This window comes from Humulus lupulus, chromosome X (genome assembly GCF_963169125.1).
Source record: "Humulus lupulus chromosome X, drHumLupu1.1, whole genome shotgun sequence".
NCBI lineage: Eukaryota > Viridiplantae > Streptophyta > Magnoliopsida > Rosales > Cannabaceae > Humulus > Humulus lupulus.
Window position 1 is genome coordinate 7737408 of NC_084802.1, and position 23350 is coordinate 7760757.

The 23350-nt window shown below is 33.0% G+C and overlaps 4 protein-coding genes across 7 annotated transcripts; 2 read left to right on the forward strand and 2 right to left on the reverse strand.

Annotated features, from left to right (window-relative positions):
- Positions 1–2966: 2966 nt before the first annotated feature.
- On the reverse strand, positions 2967–6494 carry LOC133803981 (G-type lectin S-receptor-like serine/threonine-protein kinase At1g34300). The gene is made up of 2 exons (XM_062242127.1): positions 6278–6494; positions 2967–6121 (listed from the first exon to the last, which is right to left on the reverse strand). Exon 2 carries the CDS (start codon positions 5873–5875, stop codon positions 3356–3358), a length of 2520 nt encoding a protein of 839 aa, XP_062098111.1. The 5' UTR covers positions 5876–6121; positions 6278–6494; the 3' UTR covers positions 2967–3355.
- A 3685-nt stretch (positions 6495–10179) lies between these two features.
- LOC133803948 (uncharacterized) lies at positions 10180–14019 on the forward strand. 2 transcript variants are annotated; one of them, XM_062242094.1, is made up of 2 exons: positions 10180–10529; positions 13407–14019. In XM_062242094.1, exon 2 carries the CDS (start codon positions 13547–13549, stop codon positions 13847–13849), a length of 303 nt encoding a protein of 100 aa, XP_062098078.1. In that variant the 5' UTR covers positions 10180–10529; positions 13407–13546; the 3' UTR covers positions 13850–14019. The 2 variants fall into 2 exon arrangements, with proteins under 2 accessions (XP_062098078.1, XP_062098077.1); XM_062242093.1 differs by having other exon boundaries at positions 10183–10529; positions 13508–14019.
- Positions 14020–15554: 1535 nt separating this feature from the next.
- LOC133807229 (pentatricopeptide repeat-containing protein At3g14730) lies at positions 15555–17747 on the reverse strand. Its single transcript, XM_062245415.1, has one exon. The coding sequence runs from the start codon at positions 17477–17479 to the stop codon at positions 15626–15628; it is 1854 nt and encodes a 617-aa protein (XP_062101399.1). The 5' UTR covers positions 17480–17747; the 3' UTR covers positions 15555–15625.
- Positions 17748–17831: 84 nt separating this feature from the next.
- LOC133807230 (uncharacterized) lies at positions 17832–22900 on the forward strand. 3 transcript variants are annotated; one of them, XM_062245417.1, is made up of 12 exons: positions 17832–17965; positions 18474–18567; positions 18653–18703; positions 18817–18858; positions 19141–19260; positions 19454–19599; positions 19692–19839; positions 20009–20092; positions 20955–21070; positions 21717–21775; positions 22164–22254; positions 22347–22900. In XM_062245417.1, exons 2-12 carry the CDS (start codon positions 18483–18485, stop codon positions 22572–22574), a joined length of 1170 nt encoding a protein of 389 aa, XP_062101401.1. In that variant the 5' UTR covers positions 17832–17965; positions 18474–18482; the 3' UTR covers positions 22575–22900. The 3 variants fall into 3 exon arrangements, with proteins under 3 accessions (XP_062101401.1, XP_062101402.1, XP_062101400.1); XM_062245418.1 differs by having other exon boundaries at positions 17838–17965; positions 18477–18567; XM_062245416.1 differs by lacking the exon at positions 17832–17965 and having other exon boundaries at positions 18450–18567.
- Positions 22901–23350: the final 450 nt, after the last annotated feature.

The window sequence follows — 23350 nt, forward strand, 5'->3', positions numbered from 1 at the left end:
CGGCCATGGTTGTGGATCAACTTGGCTCTGGTACCATGCAAAGATTAAGCCAAAAAGGTTGTCGTATATTGATGTTATACTTTGTATATATACAACCTAAGCAAGAATCATACAACGATACATATCTGCTAAATTAGGAAACACTCCTAATATACATCAAATTGGTATCCCAATTGTGTCCCACAAATTAATATTATGATCCCAAAATATCGTAACATTATTTGAGTTACATTGTGATAACTTATTATTTGGTAACTTATTATTGTAGTTACTACTTGGTAATTTGTTATTTTGGTAACTTATTATTTTTCAGACGCTAAAGGAGTTAGTTCCAACCTCAAGGGAGGTACCTGTACAGCTCCATCAACTTCCAGCTCCACATCATCATCCTCATCCAAATCTACCACAGGATCATCGTTGTAATAGGGACCATCGAACTCATCTAAATGATCAAATGCGATATGGGCTCTGTGGTCATCTATATTATTAGGTAGTTGCTCATTCAAACCAACCCCCTGATCAGTTTCTGGGACAAAGGTCCTTACCACACTTCGAGGGGTTACAGATGGGGGAGTAGGCTCCAAATTCACATTCTTCTTCACCTTAGTCACAAATAGTGGCAGCAAGTTGTCCACACTCATCTTTGCCTTCATGCTAAAAAACACTCGTAGTTGACTATCTTTCACTAAAACCTCTGGCGGAAACTTGGTGTCTTTCATGTACATGTAACAGACTTCTAATTTCAGTTCATACACCAAAGGATCCACATCCAACTCTTCATACAAAATTTCACGCAACTTTTCCAAAGTAGTGTCAATGTCAAACATCAACGTCTTACTTGTTGGGGAATTGAATACCCAGTTGAAACCCTCGACAGCCCAAACACCATCATACAATACAGCCACAAATACAGTTGAATCTGTCACAAACAAAAAAATTTAAATCGCCCACAAATCGCCCAAAAATCGCACTAAAATCGCCCAAAATACTTAGTTTTTGCCACACATATAACATCGCACAAAATCGCAATGGCATCGTTCAAATATTGCATAGTTTCATCCCTTACCTCTGACTTTGGTATAAATCGCACAAAATCGCAATTTATCGTTCAAAAATCGCAAAAAAAACAAAAAACCCAGAAAAAAACGCAGAAAACGGAACATAGTCTACTTTCATTTCAGAACACAAAATGGACAAAATACAACCAACAATGTGCAGATCCATACAACTTACACTAAATATACACAAAAGCCAACAATATTTTGCATAAAAAACACTTACCCATTGCTTTTGGGTGAAAAAAATGAATGTGGAGGTCGGTTGAGTGTGTGGGAGGTCCGGCTGACTGCAAGCCGTGGTGCTTTTTTTTGGTCTGAGAGAGAGAGAGAGCAAGAGAGAGAGAGACTGAGAGAGAGAGAGAGAATGAAGGTGATTTTTTTGGTTTAGAAGAAGGGCATTTTTGGGATGGAAAAGAATTAAAATAATAGTTACAAAATATATAATTAGATAGTTTAATTAAACAGCATGGGTTTAATTTTAGCCTAAAATGTCAAATTTCCCTTTGGTAACTTATTATTGTAGTTACTACTTGGTAATTTGTTATTTTAGTTATTTTTTAGTAACTTTTTATTTTAGTTGCCTTTTGTTATTCTATTATTTTGGTTACTTTTTTGGTAATTTATTATTTTAGATACTTTTTAAAATGTGACTTATATTATTTTTGTTAATTTCTAGTAACTTTTATAGGGTTAAAATTTAATTTATTGTTTTGATTACTCTTTAGTAACTTGTTATATTAATTACTTTTCAAAGCATGTCTTTTTTTCTATATACTTTCAGGTAACCTTTAAATTGAAAATCACAGAAAAAACTTTACAGCTTTAGTTACTTTTTGGTAACTCTTTAGTTCGCTATCTACAAGGTTATGTGATGATTAACCAAAAGATAATTGCTTTTTTTTTTTAAAGATGATCCCATCCTTATAAGGTACCACTATATTATATGATTTCGCATTCAAATCATACATACTCTTCAACACCGTCGTCGCCAAAAGCCCCTAGCAATACCTTCGCCACGTACGTAGAACTTGAACACATTTTTGACATTCTTTAAGCAATAACAACCCTCGTCTTGATCCCAAAAAAGATTGGAATTCTTATCGAAAAATCGTGTCCTTAACAATGAAATAATTAATAAAAAAAATATAATGAAATAGCGATGCTCTCAATCTTATGCTTCCCAATGAAATAATTAATCAAAAATACAATCGAGAAGCTTTTTCACACCTAACTATATCATAACCCACATCAAATTTATTAGTTAAATAATTCATGACTACTTGTACAGTCCAAGTGTGGTTCAAGATGTTCTTGTAATTATCAGACTATTGATTCATATTAGTGTAGTGTTACCTGGCTTCATAAACATGCACACATAATTATTTTAGTGGACAAACAAGCTTGTGCATGTGGTTTAATTTTGATCTTTTTTCTTACAAGGCAATTGTTGTGTTATTTGATCAGAAATGCTTGATTGATGAAATGAGTGTTTTCTAAGATGTCAACTGGTATGATACAGAAGACATTGGAGAGAAAGGTTAGAAGCTTGCTTAGAATTGTAATACCATGACTAATTTCAAGATTTTGGCTTGAAAGTGAAACTATACACTTTCAGAGGATTTAGGCCATTCGAAAGAATGAAAAAAGAAAAAAGAGAGGATCTTTATATAGTTGTTTGCTGTCTGATGGATTTTTATAGCTCATCATTACTTTATGAACTTCTTTGTCAAAGTTATTGGAACATTTCAATTGTCTTCTAGTTTCTTGAAAGCTGGTGATCAGTCCAAAGGTGAAAGTTTTTCAGTTGGTTATTAGTCTCAATCTGCATTTCAGCCTAAATATGAAGTTACCAGCAAAAAGTTTAGTACTAGAACTGAAGGAAAAAAGATTATTCAAAAGAACAAAACCTTTGTATACAACCATAATTCTGGAACTCTTAACCTTTATTGAATCGATTGTGCTAAGGAGACAGAAAGCTATAAATAATATTTCCCTTATATCTCACACTCATAGGAATAAACTTATGTGCATTTTAAACTATACACTTAATACAATGAACAATCTTATATTCTAAGCTGCATTTCTTTTCACAAAATCTCCATTCTTTGTTAAACTAGGTTACCCCATCTGCCTAACCATTCGGAATACTATAACAAATGCTATGTCGTTACTCAGGATACCAGTTGGGACTCCAAGGTGATGGCATTTCAAGATAGTGTAGCCTCTGCTTGTAGACAAACAAAAACACAAGGGTGCGCGGATGAGCTTCACTTTTGATCTGAATGTAAAAGGATCGACTATGCCTTTTCAGACGCTAAAGGCGTCCCTGTAGTTTGGAAGGACGAAAATGAAGACTGTGCTGGTGCTGCTGATGTTGCAGCACTTGATAGAGCACTGGCATTGCTGCTTGCATTTCTGGAAATAGACACTTCTGGGGCTGCCTTTGGAGCTGGGGGTCTCTCAATTTCCATGATACCTTCAAGCATCTGAACCACTTTTCCCATCATCGGCCTATGAGATGGTTGATCTTGTATGCACCAGAAGCTCACCTGAACTGCCCTCATAACTTGATCCATATCAACATCTTGGTCAACAACAAGCCTTTTGTCAACAATATTCTGAATGTTACCATTCATAAACTCCTCATAAGCCCAAACGGAGAACTTTTTATGATTTGTTTCTGCTGACACTTCAAAGTTTCTTTTACCACTCACTGTTTCCAGTAGAACCATTCCATATGAATAAACATCGGATTTTGAAGTTACTGGGAGATTTGCAAGCCATTCAGGTGCCAAATAACCTCTAGTACCTCTTACACTCTTCAGAGTTCTGTACCGATGATCCTTCGCGTCAATCAGCTTTGCGAGGCCAAAGTCTGAAACTTTGGCACAATAGTTTTCATTTAAAAGAATGTTCTCTGGCTTAATATCACAATGCACAATGCAGTCTCGACACTCCTCATGGAGGTAAGTGATTCCTCTTGCAGTGCCAAGAGCTATGTTGAAACGACATTCCCAGTTTAACAATCTTCCTGAATTGCCTTCTGTATTGAAAAGGAATGAATCAAGGGATCCATTTTTCATGAACTCGTATACTAACAGTCTGTGACGCCCTTCAGAGCAAAATCCGACTAGTCTCACCAGATTCATATGGTGGGTACTACAAATAGTAGCAACCTCCATCCTGAATTGTTTCTCACCTTGCTCAATCCCCTCAAGCTGCTTAACAGCAGCCACTGTTTTGTTCGAAAGAACAGCTCGATAAACCGTCCCAAATCCACCTGATCCGAGCTTCTCCTTGAATCTCTTTGTCGCATGCTGCAGCTCCTTGTATGAGAACTGAACTGGTGCACCAGAAGCATACTCCAGAAGGGCGTAGTGAGCAGACAATCCACCAAAGTTAGGCCTATTTCTACAGAACCACCACCACAAACCACCCTCTAATGCCATCAAACTGAAAAGGGTAGTCAAAACCACAAAAGCAACTATCCAAGGGCGAATCTTCCACTTTTTACTGTTGCCAACATTCTGCGAAGAAGGCAAAGGGTTTGGACTCACTGAACCGCAAACCTTGATATAAGATCTACTAGACATAGCTGGGCTTGAATATCCGCTAAGAAAACCAGGTGTCTTGTAGAAACAAAGCCCTGTGCCATCAGACAATGAAGTTGAAGCATCACAAGAGCCACTCACAAGACAATTTAGCCTACAAGTTGATATACCAACGAAGAAAACCTGGGCTTGATACTCAGGAGGGTAAGTCAAGAACCGGGTATGCTCCAAATCCAACATGGTAGCGTTCCCTGGACAATCATCAATCTCCACTTTTCTCTTACACCCTTTTCTACTATCTTTAGGATCAACTAGTTCAAAATTCTGAGATGGGCACCCACAAACTGGAAAAGAATCATTATAACTACAAATTCCCATGTCTCCACAGTAGCCAAAAACTTGGCACTGGTCAGTAACAGCTGCCCATCTCTCAGTTTTAGTCCCACTACCCCTAGCAGAGCTATAAATCCTCAAATTCCCATCACTATCTAATTTCAGAAACCTCAATATATCACTACCTTCAGCATAGTCACTACTATAAGCAGCAATGGCAGCCGTAGGCAAATTTCGATCCGAGATGGAAAGAATTCCAATGGACTGTAACGCCAGACTAGGTGAACTCAAATTGGTAGTGATTGTAACGACACTTTTTGGGTCCCAAGGGTTATTTCTGATCGAAGAGTTCAAGCCTTGTGTCCAGTACTCTATACTATTGTTCCACTTAAGAGTAAGGTTTCCCATCTTAGTAATCCCAAATGAATAAAGCCCAGATCGCAAAACCTTACTGATATTGAAGTTCTGAGAAGGAACCATGGAGTCCGTCGGATGATCGAAGGAGGACCAAACTGTGGCAGACCCATTATTCAGAACCAAATTTCCATCGTCCCCAACGTCAAGAGAGGACACACCGAGGTCACCCGTATCGGAACTCCAGACGGCGGCACCGGAACCGTTGACGAGCCTGAGATTGCCCGTAGACTCGAAGTGGAGAGCTCCACCGGAGTCGACGGCGATGTTGTTTATTCCACCAGCAGACCAGATAGAGACGCCGCCGGCGTAGGCGACGGCGGCGATGAAAGTTGGCGGCGAAGTAGGTGGATCAGCGGGAAGAAAGCCCATAGAGTAAGTGCTGTTTGGGGAAGCCCAAGTCTGCTTTGAGTTGTTTGCGTAGAGAGATGTGCCTGGGTTTATGGCGGCTGTAATGGTAGAGAGAAGAAGAAGAAGTAAGAGTAGGAGCTGGGGCTGAGGCTGAGGCTGAGAAGCCATTTTTGCAATCTGGGTTTGGTTTGTTTGGTTGTGAAAATGATAGTCTTTCCAAGCTATATCTATGGTGCTCAGTGAAGCGCAGACTTCTGGAAGAAGAATATAAACACATAATTTCAAACCATGTACGGCGAGTAGTACACGGCATCAGATCGACATTGTAACAATTTTCTTTTCGTTTCTTCAAGATTAATACTTTTCTTCTTCCTTCTCCACTGGAAGACCATTTTACCTTATTTTGAATGTTGACTGTTTGACAAAACACCAAAAGCAATGACTTTATGAAACATAATTTTGGAAAAGTAGTGAATTTGACATATGCACAAAGATTTGAAGAATAATTTTCTCTCTTCTTTACTGAAGTAACACTGTTATTCGGGTTCAGTTGGAAATCTTCATACTCACCGGCAATAGCAGCGGTACCTATACACACCGGCAACGACAATGCCAGAAAAGACGGCAACAACGGTAGACGACGAATGCGATAATGACAACGGCAAGGCAGCGTTAACGGCAGTAACGGTAGACGGTGATAGCGACGATAGAAACTTCAACTGCAGACGACGCCGACAATAATGGTAGACGAATAATACTGTGTCGCTAGTAAGGAGAACTTGCTTCGGGTGGACTCACTGGACTGGATAACTTTCTATTATTATTTATTTATTTTTAATTATAAATTTAATATTATTGTTTTTTTTTATTAAAGTATGTATTCATTGTTTTGAATAGGTGTTTTAACTTTCGCCATCAGATCAAATATGATCAAACGGTATAAAAATTGTGTAAAAAGTAACTTATAAATATATGGAAACCCATCCCTTTTTTTTTTACAAAGGCCATCCATCCTTTTTACATGAATATGATTAAGTTAGTTACAAAGTATTTATTATAACTTTTTTAGAAAATTTTGAAATTATTACCAAGTGCACACGTATAAATCCCTTCTATACAATGATCCCTTCTATACAATAAATGTGTAGATAATGAAATTTTTTGGTTTTAACAATTTTTTATTTTTTTAAAGTTAACTTTAACAGAATATTTTTATATTAACAGAATATTTATATACTTAACGGTAGTTTGTAAACACTTAAACTTAAATAAAATAAAATAAATAATTAGAAAAATTAAAATAAGATATTTTTAAGATATTTAACAATAATAATTATTTAAAATAATAATTAATTAAACAAATTTAAATATGAAATTTTTTAGATATTTTACAATGATAATTATTTTAAAATAATAAATAATTAATTAAATTAAAATAAGATATTTTATAATGATAATTATTTAAAAATAATAAAATCATATGTTTTATAACTTAAATAAAATTTATTTAAACTTAAACTTACTTAATAGAATAATATCATATTAAACATATAATATAATCTGCTGTCAATTAGCAACAAATTACTTTTAAAAAAAATTAGCAAAAAACTTAAATTTAAAATCTACGTATAATATTTAATATTATATTAAACATACAATATATAATCTTTTGTTCTCACTTCCAAATTCAAAAACTAGAACAAACATTAACTTAAATAAAAATAAATAAATAAATTATTTAATTAAAATAAAATATTTATTTAAAATCTATATAACATTAATGTAAATTTATAAAAATAATTAATCATTTTTATAAATAAAACTAATAAAACTTGCCTTGCAAGTTAATTATATCTAGTATTGAAATAAATATGTATGCAACAATAATTTATTTTAATCTTAATTTAAGTAATCTAAATTATTAAAAAAATTTGAAAATTTGTATGAGATTCCCTATAATTATATTATACACGGTCATGTTAAAAAAAATAAGGTAACGAAGACTTAAGTAAGTAGGTGGTCGACTCTATACAAAATCAAATGTACATATAAAATATATATATATAAGACAAGTGTTGTATTAATTATAGATTTTAAAGGGTTGTAAATTGTAAAAGATCTATCATACTTTTTGGTAAACTATATGATTAACTAGTTGTTATTAAAAGACCAAAATGAATTTTATTTTATTAAAATCAATTCACACATACTAAACATATTAAATAAATTTTAATATAAATATTGTATCTATTTAAACATGTTAAAATTAAAATATGTTTTTGACAAGACACTAATAAATTGATCTACAACAAAAATATTATATTATATTGGAAAAATAGCAATTTCCCCATAATTATAGCTCTTATAGTTTTGCCTCCTAAACTATTTTTTGTGGAAAGAATGCCCAATGAACTATGGAAATCATTGCAAACAGTCACCTTTTGTTACATTCTGTTTATTTTTTAAGCAGTTTGCTATGTAGCCACATGTCACATGCATAATTATAGTATGATGGTCTATTTAGTCAACTGAAGTTAGTTAAAATCGAGTTTATTGATACTAAACATTCAAAAATTAGTTCAAAAAATGCAGATACATATTCTTAAAATTTGTTATTATATCACTATGTGTGTATGCATTTATCTGGTAGGAGTGTTGAATCTTGTCACATTAGCGCAACATCAGTATTATATGAGCAAATTGTTTTAAAAAAATGAACGAAATGTAATATAAAAGGCACATTCATAATATTAGTTACAATTCAAGGAAAACTTTTGCCACGAAAAAAAGTTTAGGGGAAAAATTCTACAAAGTTTAGTTATAGTTCGGAGGAAATTTCCTATTTATCCTATTATATTTACCTTATTATGTTATAACTAATTAGTATAACTAAAAATTTAATTATAATGATCATAATATAATTATATAGACATAATATAATCATAAATATGTAAAACTTAAATTATGCAAACTCTCATTTTTTATGTTTTAATTATTTTACTTTTTTTTAAATGATGAAATTAATGTGTTTGATCAATTATAATTTACAAAATAGAAATACAAAAATAATATTACCATGGATAATAAACTCTATATTAAACATTTAAAAAAAAACTCTATATTAACTACTTGGTTTGTTAATATCCCATTATCAAAATAAAAAATATTTTTAGAACAAAATAAAAAATAAAAAAATTCTTTTACCAAATTTAGCACTTCTTAGATCACACATGAGAAATGATCTAAAGCATGTCTATTCTATATAAGAAAGTGTGTAGATAACGGAAATTTTTGGTTTTAACGGTTTTTTATTTATTTTTCCGTTAACTTTAACGGAATATTCTTATATTTAACAGAATATTCTTATATTTAATGGTATATTGTAAATATGACTTAAACTTAAATAAAATTAAATAAATAAATAATTAAACAATTTCAAATAAGATATTTTCAATATATTTTACAATGATAATTATTTAAAAATTATAAAACCATATATTTAATAATTTAAATAAAATTTAATTAAACTTAATATTATATTAAATATATAATATATAATATTTTATTGTCACTGTTAAATTAAAAAAAAAACTTAAACAAATATAAATAAATATATTAATTAAAATATGATATTTTTAAAGATATTTTATGATAATTTAAATAATTAATCATATTTATTTTAAATAATAAAGGCATACATCATTTTTTTATCTTATAAATTTGTATGATAGTTTGTTTTTTATCAAGTGATTGAAGCTCTTTTTCTTCATCAAATTCACCAAAAGACATTGTGAGATATATTAGAAACTAAAAATAGTTGATGCATGTATATTACTCTCTACACTATGACGTTTTCTATTCTTATTTTATTTCTATTATTAATTTATGTTTAAATATTATTGTATTTTACATATATGTCATGTAGCCATGTAAGTATATATTTATGTCAACGTTGTGTTTAGATATCATATATGTTGAGATTATTGATATAAATATTTATATATACTATAGAACTATAATTTATTCTATTATATATATTTTTTTAGAAAAAATAGGAAACCATTTTTTAATAAAATTAAAGACAATATTTACAACTTTAAAGCTAAACAAACATGCATGACACGTTGCTTCTACCTAGTAAAAACTAAATATGAAAATAGAATAAAGTTAAATTTAGTATATAAATACTTTCAAAATGGACATATATTTAAGTTATTATCTTTGTAATAAAAAAAGATCTAATTATTGTTGTAAATAAAACTTGATTTAGGTTGCTAGGCATAATCCTTTCTAATATTACAAGTAGTCATGAATTAATTAACTAATAAATTTGATGTGAGTTATCATATGGTGGTTGGTTGTAATGGAATCTTCTAAATTAGTAACACTTATTTTAATTAAAGAAAAGAGAAGAAGAAATGGTGAAGAAGAGAATCAAATCAAATCACTTTTTAACAGCAAATAAATAGTTTAATAAAATACAAAAGTCCACTCTCACTCTCTCAAGTCTTAACTGACCAGAGACCACACCAGATCCTTCTCCATTCCAACCAATCCAATCCCCCATACCCGCCATTGCCATTATCTACACACGCAGGGCTTTTTCTTCTTCAAACCCTATTCAAATCTTCCTCATCTTCTTCTCTTTGATCTACCAAGTTTTCTCCTTTTCAACTAGCTGCGTCTGTCCCCTTTCTTCAACACAGTCACTGCGTTTTCTCTTCTCCTTTTCAAATTCACTCAAAAACCCTAGATTCTTTCTCTCCTCTTGGGTCCTCCGGCCAACCCCTTTCTCTGGCTTTCTACCCTTCATCGCTATCAGGTACTCCTTATTGCTTAATTGCTAGAGATTCAAGTCAATTAATAAAAGTTTTTTTCTAATTGATTTTTGTGTTTCGATCGTGTAAGTTTTGTGTTTTTGAGATTATTGGTTGGTTTCGGTTATGGGTTTTCCTTTTTAGACATGAGTACTTTATATATATAATTGTATTTGAAATTTTGCTCTTTGTAAACATTTGCATCTATAAGTTTATCTCTTATTGGAAGAGTTTTTCTAAGAAAGAAAAGTAAGTACTCAAGTGTCAAGAATTACAAATGCATAAATACATCTTTTTTATTAAAAAAAAAGAAGCTATTGATGAGGTTTGTTAGAATCTAACTGGAATGACAATACATGTCAGCCTAGATTCAAGGGTGTTGTCTGGTGTAAGTATATGTATGTCATTGTCATAAAATCTGAACTCACACATCAACTTTTCAAATGAGTTTGGGGAATTTAGGAAAGTTCTATACTCAAAATGAATTAGCTGGTTTGATTCAGTTTATTTTGATATGCTACCTTTAAGGCTATAACCCATATCCAGTCCTTTTACATTTTTGAAGGTTTAAGTCCGATATAGGAAACACAATGAAAGAAAGAAGGAAATCTTATCTTATTCAGTTCTAGTGCTTGTCAAGATGTTCTTGTAATGATTAGCTATTCATTCATATTACTATAGTGTTAACTGACTACATACAGATTACAGATCCAAATGTTATAAGACTATTTAGTGGACTAACAAGCAGCTTTTTTCCATAAAAATAAAGTATGTGCTTCTATGCATGCTTGTGCATGTGGTTTAATTTTGACCTTTTATCTTACTGTATAAACAAGATTATGTCACCGTCTAAGTTACAAGGCAATTGTTGTGTTATTTGAGCATTATTTGATCAGAAATGCTAGATTGATTTTCACTATTCTTATAATGAAATGAGTGTTTTCTAAGACTTCAACAGGTATGATATAGGAGACTTTGGAGCGAAAGGTTAGAGGCTTGAATAATTTCAAGATTTTGGCTTGAATTACATTTTCAGAGGATTTAGGCCCTAGGGCAGAAAAAAAAAAAGAGAGGATCTAACCTGTTTGCTTCTAAGGGATTTTTATAGCTCATCAGGGTGTAGATTCATCATGACTTTTTGAACTTCTTTCTCAAAGTTATTGGAGCCTTTCAATTGTTTTCTAGTGTCTTGAAAGCTGGTGATCAGTCAAAATGTGAAAGTTTTTCAGTTGGTTATTAGTCTTGGAAAGTTGAATTGGAAGATTCTTTGAAGACATACCATCTTTATCTATTATCTTGACATGATGTGTCCTTTGCAAATTAATCTTCGGACTATTTATTTCTACACTGTTTGGTGGATTTTAATTTCTAGTTCCAATTGTTGAAGGAAAAAAAGTTATGCTTTAGGTTTAGTGGTAGAGGTATAGGAAAAAGAGTTATGTAATTCTGATATTTGTTGGGGTCTCTATGACTTGAATAAATAAAAGAACGTGTGAAAAATGAGATAGGAAAGCTGAGTAACTTTGGCATGATCCCAAAATTTTGGTTATAAAAACTGAAATCATTGGTTGTATCCCACAATCTAGATTTCTTGTCAGATATGGGAACTTTTGTTTGTGCCTATGTATCATGTTTGAATCACTTATGTTTCATATATGATATTCTATATGTGTTATGTTGGATTCTCTCCTTTAATTCTAAGATTCTTTGGATTCTTTCCTTTAATTTGTAATGTTTAAATCTACTCTAAATGAGAATTCTACCCCTAATAAATCCAGTATTAGGACATTGGTAAGGATGCTACAACATATTTGGAGACGTTAAACTTCGATAATTTAAACATTTTGCTCTGTCCTCTTTGACTTTTTTTTTTGGTCGTGAATATTAGTTTCCAATTGCTGTATTTCCTAAACTTTCTCCATCACAATTCTCTTCCTTATACAAAATTGTAATCCTACACCACGTACTTTTCCTAACCTTACCTTAAATAACCCATGCCTCGAAATAGCCATAGAATCTTGACATTATTTATGTCTACTTGTGTATAGTGTGGAAAGCATGACTCTTGTGATTCCACTTAGCCGTCAAACAATAATCCTTGTCTGTTATTTATTTATATAGCTCAAAACTTGTAAATCCTAATGTCTGCACATAAAGCCAGTCTCTAAAGCAAATTCAGATTTTTTGAATGGAAATACGAGTTTCATTTAAATCTTGTGTCTCCTATGATGCTATCCCGACATAGGAGCATTCTGTTGATAGACTAGAATATCTCACTCTGCCCAAAATCCTATATTGTTGCTTTGGAAGTATATTAAATCATGATACATTTGGTGTGATAGCCAATTAGTTAATGCTGATCAAACTTGTAATTCAGTGGAGCAAAAGGATGTCCCTAGCTTAGTTACACAACACAAGTGACAAGTGAGCTTAATTGATGTGAAACACTTGATTGTTGTTGTTTCTATTTATAAGACATGTCCAATTAAAAAAAATCAAAATGAATATGATAAACATAAATCCATAGATTTAAAATATTTTTACCATTTTAAAATCCACACTGATCAAAGCTGGCTAGCTAATTTGAGTTTCATTTAATCTAAAAAATAAACATAACTAGTTTTACATTTATCTTCAACCTCATTACCTGTACTATACATATAGAGATTATATATTGTTTTGGGATGGATGAGAATATAGAGATTATATTAGTATTTAGGGCTTGTTAAAATGCAGTGGAAGTTTGAACTTGTAATGTTGTTACCTGTTATTGAATTGTGAAGTATCTAAATGACTGTCGATATTTCCTTGTCTTGCATTGCATTGTTTAGTTGCTATCATTTTCAGTTGTTTTTCTTTTTTTAATGAATATACTTCTTCAGGGTTAGGTTATACCACTTTTCCAGTTTAAACTGATAAGAGGAAATCCTTTGTTCAAGAATCCAGAGTACTCATTCTTTTCGCTTTTCCATATGAATTGCAGCATAGCATTTTTGCATTGGTGGCAATTTCAGGTTCAAAAATGAGTCTAGCATGTCTTGCATGTCACAGTGTAGAAAGTCCATCACATTCGTTCAGGAGTTACTCGGTTTCAAGCTCGGATAATGATGGTAGATGTTCTGGTATTGCCAGCTGCTTAACCACCTGGAGATCATCTCTACCTACTCCCACGATGAGTTCTTCCCTATCAACCTCTAAAGTAACCCCACAACCTTCAATGCCGAACAGTAGTATAACGGGTACCCCTCGGTTAGTCAGGAGCTGTGCCGTGAGAAGGGATCTTGTCAGAGACTGGAACTTTGATGAGGCTGTGATGGAACGTTAGATTCGGTTGCTAGTTTCAGATATGGTGAGTACTTAGGCTCTTCTTTTCGTTTGACGTTAGGAACCAGTCTTGCAATCTAATTTTGTTTTTGTACCGATTGCAAAACCGAACTCAGATATTTCTAATAGTAGATTCTTAATGTGATCATTGAAATGAAATATTCTGTGCAAGCCCTTGTGTGATGTCTTGTTTTGCTTTCTCTTGTGTTTTTTTGAGATCTGCACTGATTGTAAGCTAAGCTAGTTTGAGGTTTCCTCTACTCTAGTTTCTTGACATCATCCAAAGAGAGCTGAAAACTTAAGAATCTGCTTCCCAAAACCAGACATTTCAATTATAGGTAAATTCCATCTATTTTGGTAGAGGTTCTTCATCCTCTGATGGCACTATGATGGCTTATTATCTAGATTGTACAGAGTAGAGGCCAATTTTGGTCAACTGTTGTAACAGCTTACTTAAAATATGATATTACAGTCTCTGGATTATGTTAATATGTTAGAAAACATCCACAAATAGAGTAGTATTACAGGAATCTAGGACTTGAATCGGTGTTGTTAAGGGGACGATTTCGTGATGTGTTAAAAGCTATATTTTATCTCTCACAGTAGCCATTAATGTACTGATTTAAGTTAATTTCACGAAGCACCCCCTGGTATGAAGAATATATTTTTAGACTGTATTTTATAAAATTATTAGAAATGTTCTCCTAATTCTGAATTCGGTTGAAATATTTTTAAATATAACCTCATAAAGATTGATAAATTGATATCTGATTTTCAAGTCGATGATGCTGTAATTAAAGTCAGGAGATAATTTTTTTAATTGAATGAAATCATATTTAACTATTTCATCAAATATAAATTCTAAAAAATGTATTTTTTAAAAAAAAAAAAATAGAGGATCCAACTTAAAATTAAGCTAAACATGGACCCTTTTTTTTACATGGAATATAAGTTTTGACTTGGAAAGAAACTGTGCCGTTGGCTGCATTGAATACGAAGTCCAAATTTCTTATCATCATATTACATACTATGATAATCAAATGACATTAAAATTACACTCCAACCTAATAATACTTTCTATTCATGATTAAAGATATGTTATTTTGCTTTTCAATAATCACATATACAGTACATATTTATTAATGCAAATGTCATTCTTTTAAATTTTCTTATTTTCTTCCAACGCAACTTTATGGACCTACCACACCAACGCTATAATTTCTCTAAAGGTAAAGCTAGTATGGTTAAAAAAAATAAAAAATTGACGCCAAATACTTTCTTTGAAAGAACTTAATAAAAAAAATGATTCAGACTGAAGTAATTCATCATGTACCCTTGAAAAAAAGTAATTCATCATGAAGAATAAAGTATAATTATAAACAACGGCAAATTGCTCGAAAGTTACCATTTATTAAGATTTTATAATCTCACCAAAATTATTACTTTTTAGTACTATTCTTTCAATAGTGTTGAGTGTAGACAAAAACAAAACTCAACTCTAATAGATATACAAGGTGTAATAATGAAAGTATGAAAAGAGTAATACCAACGCTATATACGAAAGAATAATGATATTTGCACTTAAAATATATATGCAAATATTATATATAGTGGTGTCACTACTTTTTAAAATAGTGGGTCTAATTTTAATAAATATGATTGGTTAGGTTAAACTGCTACATCACTGTGTATAATATTTGAGTGTATATTTTAAGTGCACATATTATTACTCATATGAAAAACCGTTTCTTTTGTTCACATTTCAAAAACAACAGATCTAGATATGGGGCACATATCCATGATCACAAAGACGAGCAGTTAATGAATTCAATTCAGCATAAATTAAATGGGCACCAGGATGGCCCCTATCACCTGTAACAAAAGTATGTACACCATCCTTGAGCTCAATCCAACTACAACCTGGTGTTTTCTTCACATTTTGTTGTCTCATTGTTTGTCTAACTTCTGATACCTCTTCATACTGACCATCTACTCCATAAATATTGGATATCAAAACATAACTACCACAATGCCCTGGTTCAAGCTCAATCACTCGTTGTGCAGCAATCCTGGCAAGGTCTGCATCACCATGGAGCCGACACGCTGCCAATAAGGCTCTCCACACAACGGGGTTGGCCTCTATCGGCATTGTCACTACTATTTCATAAGCCTCCTTAAGCTTGCCAGCTCTACCAAGCATGTCAACTACACAAGTATAGTGCTCGATGGTTGGAGCCACGCTGTATTTCGTCGTCATTCGAGTGAAAAACTCGCGCCCTTGTGTTAGCAGACCTGCATGATTGCAGGCTGATAAAACTCCAACAAGTGTGACCTCATCAGGCTTGAAATTTGCCTCACACATTCGAGCAAACATGTTTAGTGCCTCGTTGCCATTGCCATGCATGCCATAGCCCATTATCATGATATTCCAAGATGCTGTATCTTTATTGCTCATCTTATCGAAAATCTTAAGAGCAATTCTCATGCTCCCACATTTTGCATACATGTCCATCAGAGCATTGTTTATCAAAACATCATCAATACCATTGTGTTGATCACCATTGTTTCCCAAAGACTTGCGAATCATGTATCCATGAATCTCTCTACCATGCATTAATGCAGCTAGATTAGAGCAAGCTGGAAGAACTGTAGTTATGGTGACCAGATCAGGCAAAACTCCTACTCTTAACATCTGGTCGAAAAGCCTGAGTGTGCCATCATGATCACCACATTGTTCATGAACAGATATAATTGAGTTCCATGAGAATATATCCTTCTCATCCATCATCTCAAAAATATCCAATGCATCTTTAGTGCACTTGCATTTTCCATAAACATCAATTAAAGCATTTAAAACTGTAACACCCGAGTCATACCCCATCTTCACCACAAATCCATGAACAGCTCTCCCATTGTAGATATCTCCGGTCACTGCGAAAATCGACAAGACCCCTGTAACTGTATAATTGCTTGGCACAACACCTTCTTTACTCATAATCCTGAAAATCTCCAAGGCCTCGTCGAAACACCCGATCTGGGCATACCCATTAACCATGGCATTCCACGACACCACATCCTTCTCAGGCATTCCCACAAACACTTCTTGTGCATCTTCCATCAGCCCAAATTTCAAGTACGTATTAACCAAAGCACTACCAACAAAGATATCCAACTCCAACCCAAGTTTAAACAACAACCCATGAATCTTCCTAACCTCCATTAAATCACAACAAGCTCTAATAACACAAGGAAAAGTGTACTTATCAGGAACAACAACACCCACCTCACGCATTCTTCTGTAAAACTCCAACCCATCTCTCGACCTCTCATTGGCAATAAATCCAGCAATCACAGCGTTGAATGCAAAAACATTACGGTCTTCGTCACTCGGGTGGTTGAAGACAGAAACAGCGTCATTCATTCTTTGACACTTGGAGTACATATTAATAACACTAGTAATCGAAGGAGGAGAGTTAAGGAAGCCATTGGTGAGCATGTAGGAGTGAACTTGCTTACCTCTAATGAGATTCTTCTCATTGGCACTAGCTTGTAACAAGGCGATACATGTACGGAGGTCCTTCACTGAGCAACGATGCTGAAGCCTCGAACTTGAATGAAGAAGAGGTCTCATTCGCCACAGTCGTTAGAAGAAGAATAAGAAGAAATTCATTCATATTCACACTTTCCATGAGCTTCGACCAAGCTTTGAAAAATCAGAACAGACAACATTGATTGGTCTCACGATTGAATAAAGTCAAAACTTGATCAAATAAGATGTCGAAAGTCGCTAAGAGCAGTGGTCGCGCCGTCGTGTGGCGGCGGCCGCGGCAATGGTAGCGGCGGTGAGAGTGAAAGAGACAAACTTGGATTCAAATACTTGTTTTTGGAATTGGAATATTTAAACAGAACAAAAAAATTAATTTAAAAAAAAAAAATTATTATTAAAATTTAAAATAATTCAAGTAATTATCTATATAAATACACTTTTCTCTCTCCCTCCTCACCTCACCGCCTCTCTCCCGCTCCTCCTTACGCAGCCCCTCTGGCCGATTCCTCTCTCTCTCCTTCCTCCTCACCCGTTTCACGGTCTTCTCTCTCTCTCTCTTGGGTTCCATTGGTATGATTTTGCTTTTGATTAGAAGCATTTGTGTTGCCATTTATCCATTGTAAGAGATTTTTTTTTCACTGTCACTGGGAGTTTGTTCTCGATTTCTCGAGAAAAAAAAAAAGGAAGAAAGAGCTAAACTTTTTTTTAAAAAATTATTGTGGTCAAATTAGATTTTTCTTTGTTTTTTCACTGCCAGTTTAGGGATTCGAAGCATATTGATGAAACTGGGCTTTCCGTGAGATGCCACCCATTTTTTTTATTGGGTTGAACTATATTAGAAAATATACTTTTACATTTCAATTTGTTTCAAGAAGTTTGGGTTTTTAATGACATATATTTGTTGCGTGCTTATCAAGTGTTTGATATAATTACTCAATGACATTTTAAAGTGTTATTCATCTAACAGTTTAGGATCTAGTTATTTTGAATGCTTACGTTATGCTTTTATGCTTCGTTTATTTGCAATTATTGGAAGAGACATACATGCAAGAGACTGACTTGTTTGGCCATGGTGCAGCAGAAGAAGATGAACAATCCTGAGAATGATGATGATAATGATGTTTTCCTTGATGATTCTGACATTCTCCAGGAAATTAATGTGGATGAAGAAGGTATCTTTTTACTGTGTGTCTAAATATATAATGCATATTTCTCTCTTTTGCACAAGTGCCTTTGCTAATTTATTATGGCACGCAGACCTTCCTGATGTGGAGGACGACGAGGCTGCCTCTGACGCTGAATTGGCTGGTATTTTACTTAAATTATGACTATATGCTTACAAATTTAGTAATATCAAAATCTATTATTAATGGTTTGATATCAAGTTGAATTGACTGGTGTGGCCTTTTTTTCTTCTGCAGATGAGCCTGATGATTCTATGCACATATTCACTGGTCACACTGGTAATACATATTATTTTTCCTTTTTTCTCATTCATTTATTAATGAAACTCTGTACCCTTTTTAATTTTATAATGTCTTTTGTGCAACTTATGAGGAGTTTGGCTGGGTGGTTAGTCTTATGGTTTATTTTCATGATGTTTGGGGTATCAATATGTTGAGTTTTACGTATCTGAAGATTGTAGGGTATGATTGTGTCGTGACTTATATTGACACCCCTAATTAAAATTATCTTTTTTCTTTTGTATGTTACATAATCGTTTTTCTTGACAATTTTGTGTGCAGATGAGCTATACTCGGTTGCCTGCAGCCCAACAGATGCCTCATTAGTAGCAACCGGGGGTGGAGATGACAAAGGTTTTCTTTGGAGGATTGGTCGAGGAGATTGGGCTTCTGAGCTTCAAGGTATGAGCATTAGAAATAGCGACATTCTTTATATTTTCATTGTTTTACTTTTACATTTGTGATCTATTTGCTTGTACCTTCTATCCCGAGGTTTTAAAGTAGTAGCTACTCAGAAATTAGTACATTTAGCAGAGCTTATGTTTTCACTTTGTTTGCATGGATCCATTTTAATCTCTCCCAAGCTTATCTGCAGGTCATAAGGATTCTGTGTCTAGTTTGGCCTATAGTTCTGATGGGCAGTTGCTTGCATCTGGAAGTTTTGATGGGCTTATCCAAATATGGGACACTTCCACAGGAAATCTGAAGTGTGTGCTTGATGGTCCTGGAGATGGAATTGAGGTCAGATTGTGAGGCAATATTGAGTGGTACTGTTATATTTATTGAATTTGAGTTTGAGTTTGAGTTTGAGTTTGAGCAATGTGATTTCTCAGTGGGTCAGATGGCATCCTAGAGGGCATCTTGTATTGGCTGGTTCCCAGGATTCTACTGTTTGGATGTGGAATGCTGACAAAGGGACCTATCTTAACATGTTTTCAGGTCACAGCAGTACTGTAACTTGTGGTGATTTTACACCTGATGGTAATGTTATAGCTCTTGGTCTTGGTCTTGGTCTTGATTTTATTTTATTGTTTTCTTTTCTGTGCTTTACAAATTGATGTCCTCACAAATTTTATTTGTTTTCACTGATTTAAAATGTGTTGTGCAAATCTCTCATTTCCTTTATCTTTCCTTTTGCTGGTCATTTAAGGTAAAACAATATGTACTGGATCTGATGATGCATCTTTAATAATATGGAATCCCAAAACTGGTGAAAATATTCATGCTGTAAGAGGTATGTACTTGATTTTTGCTGTAAAATTTCCATTTCATTTTTTTTCATAGTTGTAATTGAATATTGATCTTAGTGAAATGTGGTAGTTTTTTTTTTTCTGGCCTTGGGTTCTACAAATTTAAGATGATATGTGGATTTTATTGGGTTGCATCCTGTAATAGTGGATTTGAAATTTGTGAATTAAACTTTTGACATTTTGAGGCAATGCAAAAGTTCCTTTTTATAGATCATTCATTCCATGACCACTAATTTGTGTCATTTGCTTTTTTTCTTTGGGCTTTCATTATGCACAACAGCATCAGATATTGTGTACCTTTTTTATTTGAGGCACTGCAAAATGTTGTTTTTATTTTATCTTTTATTCGATGCAATTAAGTATTCTATCATTCATTCCCTACAATAAAGTGTTCACTGCTAGATGCGTTTTCCTTGGGCTTTCAAAATGTTCTTTGTCAAGTCTTTTCAGTGTTCCACCCTTTTCTCTTATTCTAACTCAAATACCTCCAGCAATTTAGACAATTTATTAGATCCAAATGTTTAATAATATTTAGGTGTTTTTGAAGAAAATGGTACTGTAGTAGGAATTAAATAATTCAGGAACAACATGGTAAGCTGTAATGGTTGATATGAACTTCAAAAGATCGATAAGTATGAATGACCATACCATGAGTTTTTTTTTACCACACCATGTGGGTGCTCCAATTTCTTGCCTGTTTAACCATAATTTTTATCTTAAATATAGTAGGGTATACATTTGCATTTTAATATCTTGGCACATTGTCAATATTGTGTTTTATGTTGTATTATATGCAATGGAAAATTTACTGCTTAAGTACCCTCGTGGACACTTATTTTTCTCTAGGCTATCCATATCACACTGAAGGAATTACGTCTTTGGCAATAAGCCCTGATTCAGCTCTTGCCCTTACTGGTTCAAAGAATGGTTCTGTCCACATTGTAAATATATCTACTGGAAGGGTAATTTTCTTATCTCTTCAAAATTATACTAAATTGAATTTTATTGGCATAAATACCTCCTGAATTTTGGCAAATTGGCAAAGTGATTGTTGTTTTAATTATTTAAAAATTAGGCCATTGAATTTGATAGTGATGTCTCTGTTTTAAAATTCTGGCAACCATATTCTTTTTTGAAAGGGAATGCTAATTGATGACAAGTTTAAGGACTATATTATAAATTTGTGACAAATTCAAAGGGCAAAATTATAAAAAAAAATTCTTGTAAATTTAACAATGTGGAGTTAATTGCTAATTTTCTAGTTGTGTAATGCTTGATATGTTCTTTGAATATCATCAAAATTTATTGTTGTATCCCACAAAACCCTTAACTAGTGACAACGATCAACAACTAATGTTGAGGTTGATTAAGAGAACGTTTTTAATTTGTCTTTTTTGCTTTTCTCAACTTCATTTTAAGTAAATAGTGAAAAGTTATGCCAATTGAGCTATTTGTCTTGTCATTGATGATATTATAATCTCTCAATGACACAAGTTATGTCCATATCTACATAAAGTGTGATTGCATAGAATGATCAACTGATTTTGATGGGTGTTAGTTTTTAAAGTGCTTGGTGGTCTATAAAACTTCATGTGTTAACAATTTCAGGTTGTTACTTCGCTGGCATCTCATACAGATTCAATTGAATGCGTTGAGTTTGCGCCAAGGTACTGTGAAATCGCGAACCCTTTCTCTATATAAATAAAACGCAAAGAAAGTAGGGAGACATTAGGTCTTGTCTATTGTCCTGGAGCATATGACATAACTAGTATATTTCTCATAGAAGTTATCTTCTTATTATGTAGACTCTTTTGATGATACTTTCTTTGATTTAGTCTCTTTAGACATTCAAATGTCAATAATTTCCCTTTTGTGTAATCTGGAATGATAAGAACATCACTTAAGGAATCGAAAATAGATTGGTTCTAGCCAAACAAAAGTTGCAAATTTACAAGTATATAAAAAGAACAGAGCTCATTCTAATAGAAAATTGTTCGCATTCGATATCTTCCTTGTATTGATATTTTGCAACTCGTGCCAAATTGCTTCCGGCAGTTCCCCTTGGGCTGCCACAGGTGGTATGGATCAGAAGCTTATTATCTGGGATTTGCAGCATTCATCACCACGTTGTACATGTGAACATGAGGTTAGAGTTCTATTTATTGTAAAATGAGTATCATATTCACATTAGATGCTAGAACTTTGATCTCTCACATAATGAATTTCATTTTTGGACAGGATGGGGTTACTTGCTTGACATGGCTTGGTGAATCTAGGTTCATAGCAACTGGTTGCGCTGATGGGAAAGTTCGGATATGGGATTGTCTATCCGGTGACTGTGTAAGAACCTTCAGCGGGCACTCGGATGTCATTCAAGGTCTTTCTGTTTCTGCCAATAAAGATTTCCTTGTTTCGGTGTCGCTCGATGGAACTGCCAGAGTTTTTGAGATTGCTGAGTATCAATAAGCAGGAAATCTCCTAGAGATAACTACTTGCTCTCTATCTAGTGTTTGAAAGTTTGGTGTATTTCCTCTTGTAGGAAATCATGTGCATTAGTGAAAAGTAGATTATTTCATCTATTTTATTTGAATTTATTTGTCCTTGTCTAATTAGTCTTTGTTAAATATAATGGGACTTGGTTGTGTGATATGTACAAATGTCAAGTTTCAAAATTTTGGTTAATAACAGTTTTGATAGTTATAACTGCAAAATTTCAAGTTTTTGCTTACGAAGAACTGTTAACTATGTTGTACTTGATGGAAATTTTGTTGAAAGGAAGTGCCTTTATTTAATTTTTGGGTTTTTTTTTAATTATGGTACTCGTTTATGTAATGATATACATAGATAATACCATATATTTTTATTATAATAATAATACAAAACATACTTCAAAATTAAAAAAGTATTATAATAATTGCATATAAATAATACTTTTTTCAGTATAATAACTTACCTTAGACAACTATATATTATGCAATCATCTCCAACAAAAAAAAAAAACTAATACAACTAATATTACATTGTAGAGATTGTAACCGTATATATTAAATGTTTATAAGCAAAAACATTGAACTAATGCGATTAAGAAATAAACAAAAGCATTTATTAAAATATACTTGAATTATATGTTTGTAAACCTTTATGTTTATAATTTTGGAATGAAACATGTAACCAAACTCATTAAAATAAATTAATGAATGGTTTTTAAAAATTAACATAATGAAATAAACAAATTTGTTAGG

What these genes read in the sequence shown, in the direction of transcription:
- LOC133803981 (XM_062242127.1), bottom strand. Translation starts at nt 5,875, where the DNA reads ATGGCTTCTCAGCCTCAGCCTCAGCCCCAGCTCCTACTCTTACTTCTT.
- LOC133803948 (XM_062242094.1), top strand. Translation starts at nt 13,547, where the DNA reads ATGAGTCTAGCATGTCTTGCATGTCACAGTGTAGAAAGTCCATCACAT.
- LOC133807229 (XM_062245415.1), bottom strand. Translation starts at nt 17,479, where the DNA reads ATGAGACCTCTTCTTCATTCAAGTTCGAGGCTTCAGCATCGTTGCTCA.
- LOC133807230 (XM_062245416.1), top strand. Translation starts at nt 18,465, where the DNA reads ATGGTGCAGCAGAAGAAGATGAACAATCCTGAGAATGATGATGATAAT. An exon ending in AATTAATGTGGATGAAGAAG is followed by an intron (nt 18,568 to 18,652) that starts GTATCTTTTTAC and finishes TATGGCACGCAG; the next exon opens with ACCTTCCTGATGTGGAGGAC. An exon ending in TGGTGATTTTACACCTGATG is followed by an intron (nt 19,840 to 20,008) that starts GTAATGTTATAG and finishes TGGTCATTTAAG; the next exon opens with GTAAAACAATATGTACTGGA.